This window comes from Petaurus breviceps, unplaced genomic scaffold, assembly GCF_028583685.1.
Source record: "Petaurus breviceps papuanus isolate PSGF00001 unplaced genomic scaffold, PetGlider_PUasm1.0 98, whole genome shotgun sequence".
Taxonomy (NCBI): domain Eukaryota; kingdom Metazoa; phylum Chordata; class Mammalia; order Diprotodontia; family Petauridae; genus Petaurus; species Petaurus breviceps.
Window position 1 is genome coordinate 28,705,246 of NW_027187460.1, and position 19,687 is coordinate 28,724,932.

Sequence of the window (19,687 nt, forward strand, 5' to 3'; positions counted from 1 at the left end):
GGCAGCCAGGTGGCTCAGCGAGTAAGAGCACCGGTCCCAGTGTCGGGATGACCTGGGATTCAAATCTGGGCTCAGATACTTGGCACTACACCCAGAAATAACTGGCCATGTAACCTTGAGCAAGTTACTTAACCCTGATTGCTTAAAAAAAAAAAAAGAAATGCTTTATAAATGATCCAGAGTGGGAGCTAATGTGTAGTGATTATCCCTACTCTCAGGTAACAAAACACATCAAGTTTTCCAAGGAGGGAAAACACAAGTCAGTAAACTACAATCAGATTTTGTGGGACTGAGCAATTTTAGTTCATGAAGAAAAATAATCCAAACTGTACCCCTGGATCTATGGTACCAATTACATGACCCAGAAAAATTACGTGAACATGTCTTCCAAGTATACTCCTCTTCAAAGACAGAGGGCCCAGTGCACTTCCTACCCTGCTGGATCTTGTGACTGTCCTGGGTCATTCTTGGATGCTTGACATCTACCTTGGAATCTTGTCCTGTCTTCACTTGGGCTTTCTCTTTCTCGCTTTATTTGTAGGTTGGACAGATGCAGATTTTGAGGCAACAGATTGCCAATGAGCTCAATTACTCCTGCAGGTTTGACTCCAAGCACCTGGCAGCAGCTTTAGAAAATCTCAACAAGTAAGAATTAGAATTTGAAAAAGCAGTTTGTGCCCCCAGAGAAGTGCTTGATTTAAAATCACAGTTTTGCTCTTTTCTTAACTGCCCTTAAGGGTATTTTACAAGCATAAGTTCTCCAAAGTTGACAATCATATTTTCATAGAATAATTGCATCTGTTACCTAGGCAACAAGGTGGTACAGTGGATGGAGTGCTGGGACTGGAGTCAGGAAGACCTGAATTCAAACCCAGCCTCAGACACTAGCTGTGTGACCTTGATCAAGTCACTTAACCTTTGTTCAACCCAGTTTCCTCATTTGTAAAATGGGAGTAATAATAGCACCTACCTCCCAGGATTATTGTAAGGATCAAATGAGATGACAATTGTAAAAAGTAAAAAAAAAAAACATGTAAAAGTACACAGTAGATGCTGTATCAGGGGTGGGGAACTTGTTGCATCAAGGCCAAAGGTTCCCCACCCCTGTGCCATATAAATGTTAATTATTATTCATTATTATCATCATTATTGTTACTATCCTAAAGACTTTCTTTTCCTCAGTATTGTAACTGATTTCTCATGTTTTAATAATTCTGTTAGCAGATTCAAAATCAGTGCTTGGTCTCTAAATCAGTGCTTTAGAGAAAGTGGTCATGAAATATAGTTTAGTGAACCTTTGGAAATCTCAGTAGTTCCTCAGATAGTTTTGGGTCATTTTGACTGAGTTTGATAAAATAACTTTGTGGAATTGTGATGGGTGGGGACACCTAGGAGGCACAGTGGATAGTGCAGTATAACCCTGATGTCAGGAGGGACCTGAGTTTAAACATGGCCTCAGACACTTACTAGCTCTGTGACTGTGGGCAAGTCATTTAACCCTAATTGCCTTAAGAAAAAAAAAAAAAAGATGGTGGCTAGTCATGAGAAGTTATAGAAATTGGGTACTAGAAGGGATCTTATGTAATCAAGGGTTTTCACCTGGGTTCCATGGACCCCCATGGGGTGTGTGGATATATTTCTGGTGGGGAGAGTACATAAATTGGGGGAGAAGGGTTATAATTTGATAACTAATTCAGTACAATTGTTTTCTTTTTTAATGATATATATTTCACGCATTTAAAAACATTCTAAAAAGGTATTCCTAGATTTCACCAGACTGCCAAAGGGGTCTGTGACACAAAAAAGGTTAAGAACCCACTTCTAGGCTAATCTCCTTTCACAGTCACTTGTGCAACTTAAAGCTGTTGTATGAACCTTAAGTTTTTGGCCTCTATTTTCTATGGTTATTTTATGTTCACTTAGGGCTATCTTAGCTGATATTGAAGCTCATTATCAGGACCCTTCACTTCCATACCCTAAGGAAGATAATACACTGTTATATGAAATCACAGCCTATCTGGAAGCAGCAGGAATTCACAATCCACTGAATAAGGTCAGCTTCCCATGTTTTTATCAACTACTATCAGGACCCTTCCTGCACAAAGAGCATTCTTGATAAGCTCCATGCTTGGCCAGCTCAACTCTAGTTTTCTTCTGTGACTTTATATGTAAGATAAATATTCAGATATATATTGAGTCATTATTGCTTCATAGAGATTCTGTCATTTTGACTAGCTCTATAACTGGGACTTGTTTAGCAAGAGGAAAACAGTCTTTGGCACTTGAAGCATTATTGATTGAACTCTCTCTATTCCATCCCTCCATGCCGTGTAGATCTCATCCCTTTGTCCTTTTTCCTCTTCCTTTCTCTCTAAACCCTCTCTTTTTCCCTCCCCCATCTTCCATTCCTCTCTGCTCTCTCCCCCCTCCCATTTATCCTTCACCCCTCCCCGAACACATAGACCCTCTTAGGCCTGCCAGGGCTCTAATGGTATTCATGTTCAGTGGGAAAATAATAGGTTGCTGAAGGGGGGAGAGATGAAAATGCTCTGGTCCTAAATGAACCCATCTGTGCATTGAAAGAACTGTTGGAACCATCCTTTCTGAAGAGCAATCTTAAATAAGATAGGAGCTTGACACTTGAGAGCACTAATGAAGTATCTGGTGTGTTTCAAGACCTGTGCAAGGCACAGGGGATATACTAAGATGGAAACTCAACAGGCCCTACCCTCGGGGTGTTTGTGTTCTATTAGGGGTACAACTTGTAAAAAGAAAAGTAAAAATATGCTGCTGAGAAAATTTGATTTTTTTTTCCTTTCTTTTCTATCCCCAGATATATATAACAACAAAGCGTTTACCATATTTCCCTGTGGTTAACTTCCTGTTCTTGATTGCTCAACTGCCAAAACTTCAGTACAACAAAAACTTGGGTACTGTATCCATTTATTCTTCAAAGTTGTTAATGTTAGTAATCAGATCAGTAACTGAAGAAACTCATATTTGAGAGACAATCCTGCCTGTCATATCTGTCATATATATATATATATATGTATGTATGTATGTATGTATGTATGTATATATAAGACCTAAACACATTTTTACAAGGTAAATGCCCTTGTTCCTCTGAAGTGTGATTTCCCTTCCAAAAATTTCAGGATGAAATATAAACCAGATGATTACCGTCAATTCTCAAGAATCCAGAGATTGATTTGTTTCTTCATCATCTCCCCTTTTGACCATTTTACCATCTTCAGTACCTCTATCCTAATGTGGGCTAGGTAAATAGAAGGCCATGAAACTCCAAATAATTAGACTGTTTGTTAGAGGCTTTATAGTGAGAAGAGGGACACAAGAAGGGTAAAACAAGTTCAGTTGAGAAATGGGGGAGTTAGACAAAATAAATCACTATGGGTATATAACTGCACTTGGTTTTGAGTTTACCATGAATAAATTTATGGTTTAAATCATTAAGAAAAGTGAAGAAACATTAAAGGTCATAGCTACAGATAACTCAGATACCCAAATAAATCTTTGACCTCACTGATGTTGAGATTCCCTCCAGTGGTGAAGATTGCAACCCATACATCACTATCCATTCTTTATAACTCTTATCCATATCCTCCCATAAGCTCAGCACAAAGGGCATACCTAACATACCTTAGATTTTGCTCACTTTCTCTTTGTTCCAGAAAGATGCCAGTGGAGTAAACAGACTGTCCTTGGTTATCCCTCACTCTTGCCATATAAGCAGCTCATGTTTTTCACTCATACAGCTCTTCAGTGACATCCTTTCCTCCTTATTTCCTTCATAATTCCTTGTTTGTAAATGTGTTGCATCCTGATCGTGCCCAGCATTCACCTCTCTACTCTCCTCTGAGTAATCCCAACATTCAGATCTTACTGCCCTTGGATGATCCTCAATTAGATGCAGAATTGTGGAACAGAAATAAACTTTATTTTTTAATATCTAAATCATTTTCCAATAAATATTTATTGGACACCATAGAACCATCCTGTAGGGGGTTAAGAAGTGAATATGGGACTGACAAGGCAAGGTTCCTATCAACAAAGACCTTAGAATCTCATTAAGGAAATAAGAGATAAACATGTAAGATATCTAAATAACCATGAAAGGCATTATTTGTTGTTGTTTTTAATTTATTATTTATTTATTTTTAGCTTGTTTTTTTTTACATTTTGAATTCCAAATTCTCTCCCTCCTTCTGACTCCTCCCCCACCACTGAGAAGACAAGGAATATGATATCAATTATATATGTGAAATCATGTAAAATATATTTATTTCTGTGTTAGCTATGTTGCGCCCCCCCCCAAAAAAAAAATAAAGGCAAGAAAAATAAAGAAGATGAAAAAAGTATACTTCAGTTTGTGCTCAAAGTTCATCAGTCCTCTCTCTCTGAAGTAGATAACATTTTTCATCATGATTACTTTGGAATTGTCTTGGATCACTGGATTGATCAGAGTAGTTGCAGCCTTCACAGTCGATCATTGTTACAATATTGTTACTGTATACAATGATTTCCTGGTTCTGCTCACTTCACTTTGCCTCAGTTCATACAAGTCTTACCAAGATTTTCTGAAACCATCCTACTTGTCATTTCTTATATTACAATAGTATTCCATCACAATCATGTACCACAACTTGTTCATGCATTCTCTGATTGATGGGCATCCCCTTGATTTCTAATTCTTTGCCATCAGAAAGGAGCTGCTATAAATATTTTTTGTACAAGTGCTTTTTCTTTTTCTTTGATCTCTTTGGGATACAGACCTAGTAGAGGTATTTCTGGGTCAAATTTTTGCAGTTTTATAGCCTGAAAGGCATTATTTGAAAAAGTATCACAGTTGGTCATGCAGATAACCACTGGTCTTGGAATTCAATACAACTTTGCCATATCTGAGAATGTAACCCACCTTTTTTCCATTCGTTGATCAGTCAGTCTCCACTGATGTTTTTTATACTTTCTACTCTAGTAATTCCCTAACTACTCTCTTTGTCTTTAAGCTTTCCTCCAGTCTTTTACAGACTTTCCAGGTTAATTTACAATCTTGTTACTCTTGTGCTCAAAAACCTTCAGTGGCTTCCCAATGCCCACTCAGCAATATAGATACTCCTTAACCTTAATCTTCCTTTCTAACCATAGAGTCTGTTTCATAGCCACAGAGTCATAGAATCTTAGAGTTGGAGAGACAGTCTAGTCCAACATACTTATACCTTAAAAAATATCTCCTCTATACAACATTTCTTAAACTGTGGGTGGAGACCTCATGTGAGGTCATGCCCACAGTTTAAGAAGTGCTGAAAGGGCTGTGAGTGGGAAAAGTTTAAGAATTGATCCTAATTCTAATTCTTCTTTACAACATGACTAATATGAAAACAGATTTAATATGCATTTATATGTAGAGCTTATATTAAATTACACACCATCTTGAGGTGGGGGAGGGTAGAGATGGGGAGAAAATTTGGAACTCAAAATCTTATGAAAGTGAATGTTGAAAACAAAAAATAAATAAATAAATGTAATAATAAAAAAGTTGAAGAAACCCTACTCTGTAATATACCAGACAAGTGATTATTAAGCTTCTGCTTCAAGACCTCCAATGAGAAGAGGCACCCACTGCCTCCTAAAAAAGCTCTTTTCAGTTTTCAGTAGCTTTAAATGTTAGAAGTCTGTCCTTATATCAAGTCTATAGTTGCCTCCCTGTAACTTCAATCCACTGCTCCAGGTTCTGAATTCTCGGGCTAAAGAGAATAAATCTATTCCCTCTTTTTATGGGACAGGCCTTCAAATACTTGAAGACAGCAAATCTTTTCTTCCCTGGTCTGAATAGTCTTCTTTTCACCTAATCCTCAGGGGCATGACTTCCTGGTCCTTCACCATCCTAGTTGCCCAACTCTCTCTTGACTCATTGAAATTTTACTTACACTCTAGAGCCCCACTACTGTGTTAGTCTTCATTGTGGTCACTCCAGCCAGAAATAAGTAGAAATGTGAAATTCTGCAGCACTTTTTTTATACCATTCTTATGGTTCTTCTCACTTACTGCCCTGTATTATAGTTATTTGTATACATGTCTTTTTACCTCCCCTAGATTATAACCACCTAAAGGGTAGAAATTATGTCTTACTCAGATTTGTATGCCCCAGAGCATAAGCTTCCACGTGAACTTACAAAAAAAAAATGTCTTGAACACATGCTGTATTAGGTTTCATTCTGTTTTGGTCAGGGTCCATTTGGGAAATGATCTCTGGATGTATTCATTAATATTTCCTTCCCATTGCCACAAGTGTTAACTGCAGGACTCTCTTAATGAAGCTACCAATTACTTAAATATTTTTGTTGTTCATTTGGTGAGTTATTTTCACTGTGTTAAGCAGTGTTTCCTAGGCCTTACACCATTCTCATAATTATCCCTTTGGCTTCATGTATCATTTTGATAGTTCTTGCTCTTTCCCAATGGTTTCCCTGACAGGGGTGTTCCTAAGAACATGCTTGGCAAGCTTTGAAGTGCTACATGAATGTGAGTTGTTACTGTATATTATTCCGTTGTAGCTTCACCTGAATGCCATAACAGGAAAAATTGTGTGGCTGTTTCACATCAGCCTTAAATTTGACCAACATCAAAGAAGCACAAGTCTGCAATTCCATGGGACCTCATATCTAGTTCATCCTGAACAGACTACCCATGGCAAGTGGTCTCTTCTTGAAGAGCCCAGCAGGAGGAGCCCAAGAGCTGACATTTATAGAGCTCTTTAAGTTTGTAGAGCACTTTACATATATCGTCAACTTTGTCAGCTCTGATTTGTGAAATATTTCTATACCTAAATCTGCCTATCTGCAACATCTCTCAGCATTGCTAGTAACTGAGGCCAGTCAGGGCTGGGCTAAGCCCGCTTCCACATGACATTATTCCAGTATATGAAGACAACTCTCATGGCCCACCCCAACCAAGTCTTCCCCTCTTCGATATAAACATCTACTATGTCTTTATCTGATCTTGATAGTGCCATAGAGCACCAAGACGGGAATGTGAGAGCCAGGTGTCCCAGAGGCTTTGCCATTTATCCCCTGCTGCTTTGAAATTTGGGGAAGAGAGTCTCCTGGAAGCTTTCTCCTGAGATTCTCCTTCAGGCTTTGCTGCCTTTGCTCATATTATTTGACATGGGGTCCTCAAGCCAGGAGAGAGGTCTAATCTAAATGTGCCTCTTTTGAAATATGGTATTGTACTATAATAGGGAAAAAAGAAAGAGCCAAAAGAACACTATGCAGTATCCACAATGATGAAAATTAAAATCACTCCAAACGACAGTAAGATTCAGTTTATACAGAGCAGATAATTTCAGATGATTGAAGTTTAAACACATTTCATTTTTCTGTCAAAAAATGATAAACTCTAAGAGTGGAAAGTTACATATGCCATCAATCACAATTTCTATATGGTGGCTTTGCTTAACTTTTTTATAGAAAGATCCTTGGGGGTATTAGAAAGTTATTACTGCATCAAAACAAAAAGCGTCTATAGAAAAATAAAAATCATGACCTCTAAAAAAAAAAGAAATGTATTAGCATCGACACATTCTCTCACAAAGCATCACAGAGTCAGAACTGGAAAAGATCCTCAAGGCCATTTAGTTGAACCCCATCACTTTACAGTTGAACAGTCCCAAAGAGAAGTAATTTGCCCTCACAAGCTAACAATATTATTTCATAAACAGGTGGAGATGAGACATTTTGAGATTCCCATTGGAAGCACTTAACTTAGGTGTTCAATTTTGCCTTCAGGAATGGTCTGCCGAAAGCCCACAGACCCAGTTGACTGGCCTCCCTTGGTCCTAGGACTGCTCACCCTGCTGAAGCAGTTTCACTCGCGATACACCGAACAATTTCTGGCTTTGATTGGCCAGTTTATCCGCTCCACAATGGAGCAATGTACAAGGTAAGAATGGTGCTTTTTTTAGAGGTAGCTAGGTGGCGCAATGTATAGAGCACTAGCCCCAGATTCAGGAAGACCTGAGTTCAAATGTGACCTCAGACACTTGTACTAGCCATGTGACCTTGGGCAAGTCACTTAACCCCAATTGCCCTGCCTTCCCCCCTCCAAAAAAAAAGAATGGTGCTCTTTGTGTAAGCTAGCCTTAATTTTACAGAGTACTGATGGAGGAAAAGGGGGCCAGTTCTAGAAATATTCCAGGTAAAAAGCTCTAAAAATTTACTCTAGGAGAAGGGAATAGCATTTATAAAGCATGGACTATGTTACAAGCCCTATAGTAAGCACTTTATTAGATCATTTAATTCTCACAATATCCCTGTGAGAAAGGCATTATTATCCCCATTTTACAGGTGAGGAAACTGAAGCAGACAGAGGTTAAGTGATTTGCCCAGCATCACACAGCTAATAAGTCTGAGATTGGATTTGAACTCAAAGTCTTCTACCTCCAGACCCAGTGTTCTATCCACTGAGCCACCAGCTACTTGCATAGAGCTCTCTGGAAGGAAGCCTAAGTGGTTACATCATCTATGTTCTGCTTCTATCTTCAAGCACCCTTGCCTGACACTGCACTGATCCTAGTCCAAACAGATGGAAGAAAGGCCAAAAAAAAAATGGCCTTTCCATTTGTTAAGACCAAGGAAGAATATCCTGACCATCCTTGGGAGTGTGCATTTCTTCTTTTGTATTTCTTGAATCCTTCTTCCTTCAGCTCAAGAAGCCTACTCCTCCTTATTCTGTCAGTAAATAAGATAAGGAAATGCTGGTCACCAAGGTCTCTAAAGCAGAGTGAACAGAGAACTCTGCTTCAGGCAAATTAAGATGGAGCCTTCCTTAGCCACTCTGACAGAGAGGGCTAGAGTCAGGTCCCTAGCAGTGAGGAGACAGTTGAAACCTCTCTTTAAATAAGTATGGCCAGATGTGTTTTGGTAATCATTAAGGGTAAGAATATTCAGTGAGGGGCGGCCAGGTGGCTCAGCGAGTAAGAACACCGGCTCCAGTGTCGGAATGACCTGGAGATCAAATCCTGGGCTTAGACTCTTAGCACCAACCCAGAAACACCTGGCTGTGTAACCTTGAGCAAGTTACTTAACCCCAATTGCTTAGGGGTGGCCAGGTGGCTCAGCGAGTAAGAGCACTGGCTCCAGTGTCGGGATGACCTGGATCAAATCCCGGGCTCAGACACTTAGCACCAACCCAGAAACACCTGGCCGTGTAACCTTGAGCAAGTTACTTAACCCCAATTGCTTAGGGGCGGCCAGGTGGCTCAGCGAGTAAGAACACCGGCTCCAGTGTCGGAATGACCTGGAGATCAAATCCTGGGCTTAGACTCTTAGCACCAACCCAGAAACACCTGGCTGTGTAACCTTGAGCAAGTTACTTAACCCCAATTGCTTAGGGGTGGCCAGGTGGCTCAGCGAGTAAGAGCACCAGCTCCAGTGTCGGGATGACCTGGATCAAATCTGGGCTCAGATACTCAGCACCACACCCAGAAATAACTGGCCTTGTAACCTTGAGCAAGTTACTTAACCCCGATTGCTTTAAAAAAGAAAAAAAATATAATAGAGAAGTGATGTAGAAATTGCTTCTTGATTTAAGAAAACAAAACAAAACTTCTAATTGGTACTATCCTTTGAGAGCAAAAAATTCTGATTCCTTCTGATTCAGTTTTTCTCCCCCTTTCCAGTCATTTATTAAGTGCCTTCTATGTTCCAGGCATTGTGCTAAGGGATAGAGATATGTAGAAAATCAAAAGACAGTCCCTGCCCTTAAGGAGCTCACAATCTAACAGAGAGACAAGCAAACAAATACATACCAACAAGCTCTATACAGAAAAATTAGGAAGTAAAAAGAGAGAAAGCACTAGAATTACGAGTAATTGAAAAGATTTCCTGTAGCAGATGGAATTTTATTTGGGACTTGAAGGAAGCCAGGAAGCAGAGATGAGGGGGAGAATATCCCAGGCAAGAGGGATAGCTATAGAAAATGTTCTGAACCAAGAGTTCTTTCTCATGGAATGACCAGGAGGCCAGTGTCACTGTATCAAAGAATACATGATGGGCAATAAATGTAAGATGACTAGCGGCGGGGGTGGCAGTGGGTTATGAAGGGCTTTAAATAGGGGACTTCATACTTAATTCTGGAGGTGATAGGGAGAGAGTGGAATTTAATGAGTAAGGGGGTGACATGATCAGACTGACTTTTAAAGAAAAAACACTTGGGTGGCTAACTGGAGGATGGATTGGAGTGGGGAGAGAACTGAGACAGGCAAACCCACCAGCAGCTATTGCAGTAGTCAAGACATGAGGTGATAAAGGCCTGCACAAAGGTGGTGGCAATATCAGAGGAGACAAGGGGTTGTATTCAGAAGATGTTGCAAAGGTTAAATAAAGAGACCTTAATAGCAGATTGGATATAAAAGGTGAGAGAGGAGTCAAAGGTGACACTTAGGGTTCAAGCCTAGGGGACTAGGAAGGTGGGCTACAATAATAGGTAAGCTTGGTTGTTGAGTTTAAGAAATCTACTGGACATTCAGTTCAAGATGTCAGAGTTAGAGATGGGGATTAGAGATTAGGGCAAGATAAATAGACTGATAATCATCAGTACAGAGATGACAAGATGATGAGATTACTAAGTACAATAATATTGAAGAAGTAGAGAAGGGAGCCCAAGACAAAGCCTGGAGGGACACTTACTGTTAGTACAGGTGATCTAGATGAAGATCCCATCAGAGGAGACTAAGGAGTGGTCATGGAGATAGGAGAACTGCTGAGAGATCAAGAAGAATGTCCAAATAGGATTGAGATAAAAAGAAATTCGCATGTTCCTGGGGTACACCAGCGCACACACTGCAGACATCCTGCTCCTCTTGGCTTTGTGGGTCCTGAGTATGCTGCCTGTCTATATAGTTTCTATGCTGGGAAAATTACTCTTTTAAGTTTCTTTTTTTTTTTTAAGCAATTGGGGTTAAGTAACTTGCTCAAGGTTACACGGCCAGTTATTTCTGGGTGTGGTGCTGAGTGTCTGAGCCCGGGATTCTATCTCCAGGTCTTCTCAACACTGGAGCCGGTGCTCTTACTTGCTGTGCTACCTGGCCGCCCCTTACATTTCATTTTTAAGAGTCACAGAATCTCCATTTCTCTTTACAGCCAGTGTAGATCTAAAATCTAATGGCAGTAGGTGTGAACTCCTTTATCTCACAGAAGAGAATTATCAAATCTTAGAGTTGGAAAAGTTACCTTAGTGGCCTCTTCTCCAGCCTCAAGCCCATGCAGGAATCTCTTCATTGTGCCTGACACGTGGTTATCTAGACTTATCAAGAACACTTCTGGTAACTAGGGAAACTCTACCTTGAGGTAGTCCATTAAACTGCTGGAAATTTCTAATCATTAAAAAGCTCTTCCTTGTATTTAAACCTTCCTGTAACTTGGCAGTCACTGCCTCTGGAGCCACACAGAATCTATCTAAGCCCTCCTCCATATGCAGCCCTTAATATTGACATATGTCAAATATTTTAAAATATTTGACACTACCAGTCATGACCTTACTGAGTCTAATCATCACCTGATTAAATAGCGAGTTTCTTGACTGCTCATCTTGTCCCATATATTTGCAAATTGGGAACGTCCTCTTAAAATGACAGTCCTGAGATCATATCAATCAATTAATCATCAAGCATTTATTGAGGCCTAACCTGTACTAAGGACTGGGGACACAAAGAAAAAGCACAAACAGTCCCTTCCCTCAAGGAGCTTACATTTTAATAAGGGAGACAACATGTATATAAAGAGGTCTGTGCTAGACACAGAGTGTCTGGAAGATAACCTGAAGGGAAAAGGCACTAACAGATGACAGTCCAGGAAAGATTTCCTATGGAAGGGAATGTTTGAACTACATCCTAAAGGAACTTAGAATTCCCTTGGAATACCTTTAGGAGGCAGAGATGAAGTAGGAGATCTTTCCTGGCCTGGCAACAGCCAAGTCAAAAACATAGAGACAGGAAATTGAGCCTCATGTGTGAAGAGCAAGTAGACAGAATGACTTCTTGACCAAAAAAGGTGAGAAGGTAAAGAAACGAAAGCTAGTAAAGGGTCAGGTTGTAAAGAGCTTTACATGCCAGGCAGAGGAGTTCAGATTTTGAGCCTAAAGGTGAGAGGGATCCACTGGAGGTTATTGAGTAGGGAGGTTACATGTTCAGACCTGTGGCATCAGAAAATCGCATTGGTATCTGTGAAAGATGGATGAGAGTGGGGAGAGACTTAAGCCAGGAAAGGCCAGTTAGGAGGCTTCTATAGTTGTCCAAGCAAAAGGTGATAAGGACCCAAACTAAGATGGAGGCTATGTGAGTGTTGTGAAGGGGGTGTCAGGAAAAATTGATAAAGTGCCTACTGTTTGCCAAGCAGGAATACAAAAGGATGCAAAGAAGGACAAAAGGTCCCTGCCCTCAAGGAACTTACAGTCTAATAGGGGAGACCATATTTAAACAACTATGTACAGACAAGCTGTGTACAAGATAAATAGGAAACAACCAACGAGGGAAGGCCCTAGAATTTAAAGAAGACTTCCTTTAGAAGACAGGAATTTAATTGGGCCTTAAAGGAAACAAGGAGGCAGAGATGAGGAATGAACACATTCTGTGCATGAGAAACAGCCAGTGAATTTGCCCAGAGTGGAGAGACACATCCGGGAGGCAGGAGTCGCTGGATCACAGAAGATGGGGTGGGGGAAGGTGGGATGTAAAGTGTAAGAAGAGTGGAAGGGCAGGAGTGGGGCTGAGTTATAAAGGACTTTGAATAACGATAAAAAGATTAGTAACTGATTGGTCTTGTGGAGTGAGTGAGAGTGAGAAGTCAAGGACCCCTCCAGGGTTGCCCCAGGGATGGGAATTAGGGTGGTTGAGTTTGAGCTGTCCAAAGGACTTCCAGGTCAGATGTTCAGTAGGCAGTGATTCAGGAGTGGAGCACAGATGAGTGCTTCTGCAGGGACGCAGATAACCTTCCTATTGTCACTTAGTAGTAAGTGCTTGAGAGTGGCTGTGGCTTGTTAGCCTGTGGCCACCCTGGCCATGAGCTAAGGTGGTTCTCAAAGAGTAAAGTTTCTTGTCAGGCCCATACTCAGAGCCAGCCTTCAGGACCCTGGGGTCATCTCCACAGCACCCGGAGGCATTGGAGGGAAACTTGAGTGGGAGCTCTTTGACATCTTAAGAGTCATCACTTTAGGGGCAATTAGGTGGCACAGTGAATAGAGCACCAGGCCTAGAGTCAGGAAGACTCATCTATGGGAGATCAAATCTGGCCTCAGACACTTACTAACCATGTGACCCTGGGCAAGTCACCCCTGTTTGCCTCGGTTTCCTCATCTGTAAAATGAGCTAGAGAAGGAAATAGCAAACCACTCTGGTATCTATACCAAGAAAACCTCAAATGGGGTCACGAAGAATTGGGCATGACTGAAAAGCAAGAAGAACAACATAGATTTAAAGCTGGAAGGTAGAGGTCTTTGAATCCCGCCTCTTCATTTTACAGTTGAGGAAACTGAGAATAAGAGATTAGCTGATTTTCCCAGAGTCACACTCTAATAAGGATCGGAGGTGGAATTTGAACCCAGATCATGACTCCAAGTCCAGTTCTCTCTGGTCTACTCTGCCATCATGCCAGTCTTCTAAGAAAAATCAACAGGTCCAACTGCAGTGTATTAATTTGTTTTAAAATATGATGTTTAGTAAGAGAATATCCTCCTTCAGTAGCTTGCTAATACTTCAGAATGCTATTTGTTGAGGTACTGACCGGTCTCTCTGCTTCAGCCAGAAGATTCCAGAAATGCCTGCTGATGTAGTGGGTGCCCTTCTGTTTCTGGAGGATTATGTTCGTTACACAAAGCTACCAAGGAGGGTAAGAGAACGTACAGAATGACCCGAGACAGGCCAGCAGGGCCTCAGCTCAGAGGACAGAGCCCAGGGGTGGGACATGCTCACTATGAGAACCACATAGAGGAGAGGATTCCAGCCTTCCACAGGAGGTGGAGAATGGGAGCCTCTAGATGACCCTCTGGCCACAACAATGGAGCCCTATTTCCTTCTATGTGCCCCTGCCTTCTCCACACAGAGGACTATTACCAGGCACCAAGGTCCCGTCCCTACACTGGGCCTTTTTCCTTTCTCCCAACAGGAGCTCCCCAAGTTGTGCACACAAATATGTAAGACCAAGTTCCTCACATAGAGGAAGAGTGGATATGAAAAGACCATCAAACTTTCTTTCTGTGTAAAGTGTGTGTGTATATAACATACCTATATATGTATATCTACACACAGTATGCATTTATACATATTTATATATACACACACACATCTATGTGGGAGTCACTTTTGAAACTAATAAGTAAACATATTGGGCCATGGATTTGGATAATTATGACTTTTTTTCAGAACCAGAGTCTTAAATGTCCATAAAACGTTGGTACCTTTATGCCAAGATTAAAGCTTCAATCACTAACTCTTCCTTCCGAAAAATCTCAGTCTGACTTTCGCCTTGTCAGATACAAGATTCCTTCCTCAAGCAGGGCCTGCCCTCAGCAGTCTTGTTAAGTGTCTTCTCGGCACTTGACGCTCTCCCTTGACTCAGACCCAAGCACCTCTTCTGTCTGTCCTGAGCCCCATTTCTACCCTCAGACCTGCTGTCAAACTTATCCCTGCTAAGGTGTGAAAGGACCCCAAAGATCTTAACTGACCAAGGGTTAACATCTCTTAGGGCATTTGGATTCTCATATTAGACTTACACAAATAGCCTGATTCAGAGCAGTGAAGTCCCAATGATGAAATCAGAGGCAGGGCCGAGAGCCCGCAGTGTTAGATTGCTGTGCTGGAGACTGGACAGTGACCAGCAGTTTGCTTTTAGCAGCTCTGAAAGCAAACATAATCATCTTGTTATATTTGCATATATTTGCAAAGATTCTCCTCTGTTATGTTTATCTTATTATAATAAGAAATAGAATTTCTTTGCCTTGGCTATCACTTAAACAGGAAAAATATTATAGGAACTTATATGTGGACTATTTGGTATTTGCTCTGAATTTGATTGCATAATAAATGTTTCATTCTGCTTTCTGGGTTTTAGGTTGCCGAAGCACACGTGCCTAATTTCATTTTTGATGAGTTTAGAACAGTCCTGTGACTTTTTTAAAATAACAAAAGGAGTGTCCTTGTAAGTTTCCCACCATCATTGAATTTGGAATATAGGAACAAAATTCAGCAAGCAAATCATATACCTGCATTTTTTTTCTTCAGTGTGTGGGAAACACAGAAGTCTGAACAAGATGAATCTCACAATGTTAGTTAACGTCATTGCCATCATTCAATCATGATAATTATATGCAATTTATATCATGTAAAAGCAGAACACTTTTGTACTGCATATTATAAATGCTGAATATAATTAATTGCTATGGACAAAAACATTTAGTTTTATGTTCTAAAGAGCTATTTGTGCAACCTTGACTTTTCTATTTCAATAAACAATACACATACCAAAAGTATTTGTTGTGTTTTTAAATGACTCAAAATAATTTATTGCCATGTAAATCCTTTTGCAGCAAATACCACCTCAGTCTGTACTGTTGCATCTTATGATCTTTCTAAGAGTTGATGTGGTGCTTTAAGATTTGACAGGTTAAGTGACTGACCCAGGGTCACCCAACTGGATAAGTGGTTCAAAGATATGAATCAACAGTTTTCAAAAGAAGAAATGCAAACAATATAAAATATATATATATATATATATATACAACAATATAAAAAATACTACAAATAGTTGAGTCCCAATTAAATTCCAATCTAGAGGAAACCTTCCCCCATCCCTCTTAATTCTACTGCCTTCCTGTAGCGGCAAGCACCCCAGTGTCCCCAGGGTGCCTGCTCACACAAGTTCTTGGATATGCTTTGTTAAAGGAAAACAACTCAAAATGGGTTAACAAGCTTACTTTAATCAGTCAGACATATATCGTTTACCTCGTTCAGGGGAAAAAGTCAGCACCCTGAACTTCAAAGTATACAGGCAGAATTATCAAGACAGAAACAGATCAAGTAGACAGATTTCCAAACTGTCCAACCATTACATCCATACCCATCAACATCTGAGTTTCCACATCTGGGTTTTTCAAAGCCGGGGGGACTCTGGACAACGGCTTCCCAAAATTCAGATCAAATCACAGAACACTTCTCAAAGTGAGCCCCCAAAACAAAGCCTCACATCAGGGCTTATATAGCCTTCTCCTGGCTCAGAGAATGTAACAACCTTATTGACTCATTGGCCAATCAAGAAGTATCTACTGAATAACAAGCCTCCCACCCCAGGTTTCAGGTGCACTTTAGCCTAGGGGCAGGGAAGATCTTCCAAATTTGCATTCCCATTACACTTCCCTCTGTTAATTACTTCCTATTTATCCTGTACATAGTTTGCTTTGTATATTTTGTTTACATGTTATCTCCTCCATTAGATTGTAAGAGGTTCTTGAGGGCAACAACTGTTTTTTGTCTTTTTTGTGCGTGTTTCTACTGCTTAGTACCTGGCACATTGTAAGCAATTATTAAATGTTTATCAATTGATTGTTAATGAGTACAAATTAAACCAATTCTGAGGTACCATCTCACATTCATCAAATTGGTAAAAAAAAAAAATGGTAAAAGATGAAATAGTCTCTGGTGGAGAGACTATACTAATATAGTCAGTGTTCTTGGAAATATAAATTGACAGTTTTGAGGTTCAAGGTAGGTATTAGGGTTGTTTCAAAAGAATTCACAGATTCAAACCATCTCCAAACCAAGCAAAGGCATTTATTGAGAATTATGCCTCTCAGAAAATGAGTTGGGCTGCAAGAAGTTACTAGCCCCTTGGAAGAGCAGGATAGAGATTTTTTAATAGAGCAAATGAAGCTGATACCATAACAGAATATATGAATATGCATTGCAGAATATATGATTATTAAGATCAAGGAGGAGTTTACTAAAATGAGGAATGGTACTCTCCTTGGTGAAACCTCACGTGCAGTTACCCAGAAGGCATACAGAAAAGCCCACTGTGTGTGTGGGGGGGGAGGCATTTATGTATGATAATGATATTATAATAAGCCTCTCTACACCCTAAGTTCACCTTAGGACAGTTCTTTGCTTTTACTCTGCAGGTGTCCACTTAGGCTGTGATTTATTGGTCAAACATCCTGGTCCGTGTCCTGTTGGTGCAGCTTTCTGATTGGCTCGATATTATGGTCCTGTCTGAGGCTAAATGGCCGATATGTTTGAGAACACGGGCACACCTGCTATTCTAGTGAGGCAGGGAGGCATATGAGGAAGTTGGAATAGTGAGTCTTAGGACAGTTGTTTACTGTTACTGCACAGGCATCCACTTAGGCTATGATTTGGTAGTCAAACATCTTGGTCCATATCCTGTTGGTGTTGCTTTCTGATTGGCTGGCTGTTGTAGCCCTGTCTGAGGCTAAATGACTGATGTGTCTGAGAACATGGGCACACCTGCTATTCTGGTGAGGCAGTGAGGCATATGAGGGAGTTGGATATTAAGTCTGGTGGCAGTAGCTAGCAAGGGGCAGTGGCTAGCATTCCATCATTCTCCCCTCAAAGATCTGGGACCCAAATTCATTTGGGAAAAGGGATGAAGGTCTTGGCTTCTGTAACTTCTTCTAGATGACAAGAGACATAGAGCTGTCTGTCCCTGCCTATAAAACCAATCATGAGCAGCTCTCCTGAGGATTGCTGCTGTGAATAACTTTAAGGATCTAATTGCATAGTATAGTGAACTCTCTATTTATTTAGCAATAAACTAAAGAAAATCATTCAAGAAACTAAAGCACAATATTCACAACATTATAATATAACAACTTATTACTAAGGTGGTCACATAGTCTTAGACAAAACATATCATTCAGTAAGTCACAAATCTCCTCAATCAATATAGAGTACCAAAGTAAAGTCTTCTTTCATCTTGACTCCAGGCTGGCTTCTAATCATCCTTAAGGGGTAGCAAAAAGTACAAATACCATCCACCCCAGGTCACAATAAGTCACAATCTCATCAGTCAATGCAGAGTACCCAAGTAAAGTCCTCTTTCATCTTAACTCAAGGCTGACTTCCAAACCCCATGGCTCCTCTTCCATGGTCTGACTGTTCCTAGTTCTTGCCTGGATTAGCACACAGGCAGCTCTCTGCTCTGATTCTATATCTCAGCCTATGGGGACTAGTCCACTCCAAGCTCTTCACAGCTTCTATTTCTAGGAAGATAGAGCTTAACAGAGTTACAACAACATTTACACACTTTACTGCCACTATCATCTCAATTCACTTTCTTTCTGACAAAGTAACACAAACCAACAGACAAAGCTTCTGTCTGAGAAATCAAACACAAATCAACAGTAAAGTCCCAGGACTTCTGTAAACAGCAGTAAAGCCCTCTTCCAGGGCTTCTGTTTCAGCAGTAAAGTCTTCTTTCAGGGATTCTGGTAAAGTCCTCTTTCAACAGACAGAATGCTTTGTTCTGACAAAGAAACATCAACACAGACAGAACAGACAGAGTGCTGAAAGAACAAGCCTTCTCTCAGTTCTGCTGGGTCCCGCCTCTACTCAAGCTTTTATCTGCTCTGCTCCTTCCTGTTCCACTCTTTCAGCAAGCTCTTCCCATCATGGGCTCCATGTGATGATGTTAGGCCTATTAAGGGCATAGAAGGTCTCCAAACTCCCTTAGGCCTAGTAAGGGCAACAGAAGGTATTCTGTTTCCAACAAAGACACGATACAATCAAAGGCAAGGCTCAAAGGCACTTGAATAGCTGAAACAAGCAGCAAAGTACTACTTTGATTACCATTACACTGCCTCAATGGGTCCCAGAGGGGAGGGGGAAAATGGGTGTAAACTGAACATGAGCTATGTTAAGGGGATGTATGATCTCGATCAGGGGCTCATGTTTCTCCTGATGCTTGTCCTGTAGGGTTATCTGTAAGCTGACAGAGGCCAATCTGAAGGAGACAAAGTGGGCCAAGAGATTTAATATATAAGGGTCAAATAGTAAAAGGAGGAAAATAATGAGAAGGGGGATTAAAATGGGAGATGGAATGGAAAGTAACCAAGGGCCCTAGGTGGAGGTGGTGCCACCAGAGATTAGATCATGATGTGATTTCTTCATCCCTCCTGTTTTCTCACAGTCCCTAGTTCAACCTGCTATGAATTATTAATGTACAGGCAACAAGATGCATTGGCAACAACAACACACTCCTTCAAAGGTCAAAAGATAACCTAGGGCCATTTGATTATCAAGGACCACATTGGCCAGAGAATTAAGAGTCCTTGAGCTCAAGAAGTGACTGAGATGTCTCCCTGACCATATTCCAGAGTGTCTGGATAATATTAGCAAGTACCTCCTCATGATCTGGAAAACCAGTTATAGGAGCAAGGAAAACTGCAAAGTCATTGAGAAAAGGTGGAGGATTTTTTTTTAGAACTTTTACATTTCAAAAGTAGGCTTTTGTTCTTTCCTCTCATCTGTTGCTTTTTAAAAAATATTCATTCATTCATTCGTTCGTTCATTTGTTCGTTTGTTTATTTATTTATTTTTGGTTTACAGCATTCAGTTCCACTCTCCCTCCCTGTCCTCCCTCTCCCCTCCACACCATGGCAGCATGCA

General features: G+C 40.6%; 1 protein-coding gene across 5 annotated transcripts in view; it reads left to right on the plus strand.

Annotated features, from left to right (window-relative positions):
• The window catches only part of WASHC5 (WASH complex subunit 5), a 73,876-nt gene extending 58,342 nt beyond the window's left edge, over positions 1–15,534 (plus strand). For all 5 annotated transcript variants that reach the window (XM_069081197.1, XM_069081195.1, XM_069081199.1 and 2 more), the window contains exons 24-29: positions 542–645; positions 1,924–2,053; positions 2,834–2,930; positions 7,803–7,956; positions 13,811–13,898; positions 15,120–15,534. In XM_069081197.1, the coding sequence (XP_068937298.1) occupies positions 542–645; positions 1,924–2,053; positions 2,834–2,930; positions 7,803–7,956; positions 13,811–13,898; positions 15,120–15,176 (630 nt within the window). In that variant the 3' untranslated portion in view covers positions 15,177–15,534. The remainder of the gene's footprint in view (positions 1–541; positions 646–1,923; positions 2,054–2,833; positions 2,931–7,802; positions 7,957–13,810; positions 13,899–15,119) is intronic.
• Positions 15,535–19,687: the final 4,153 nt, after the last annotated feature.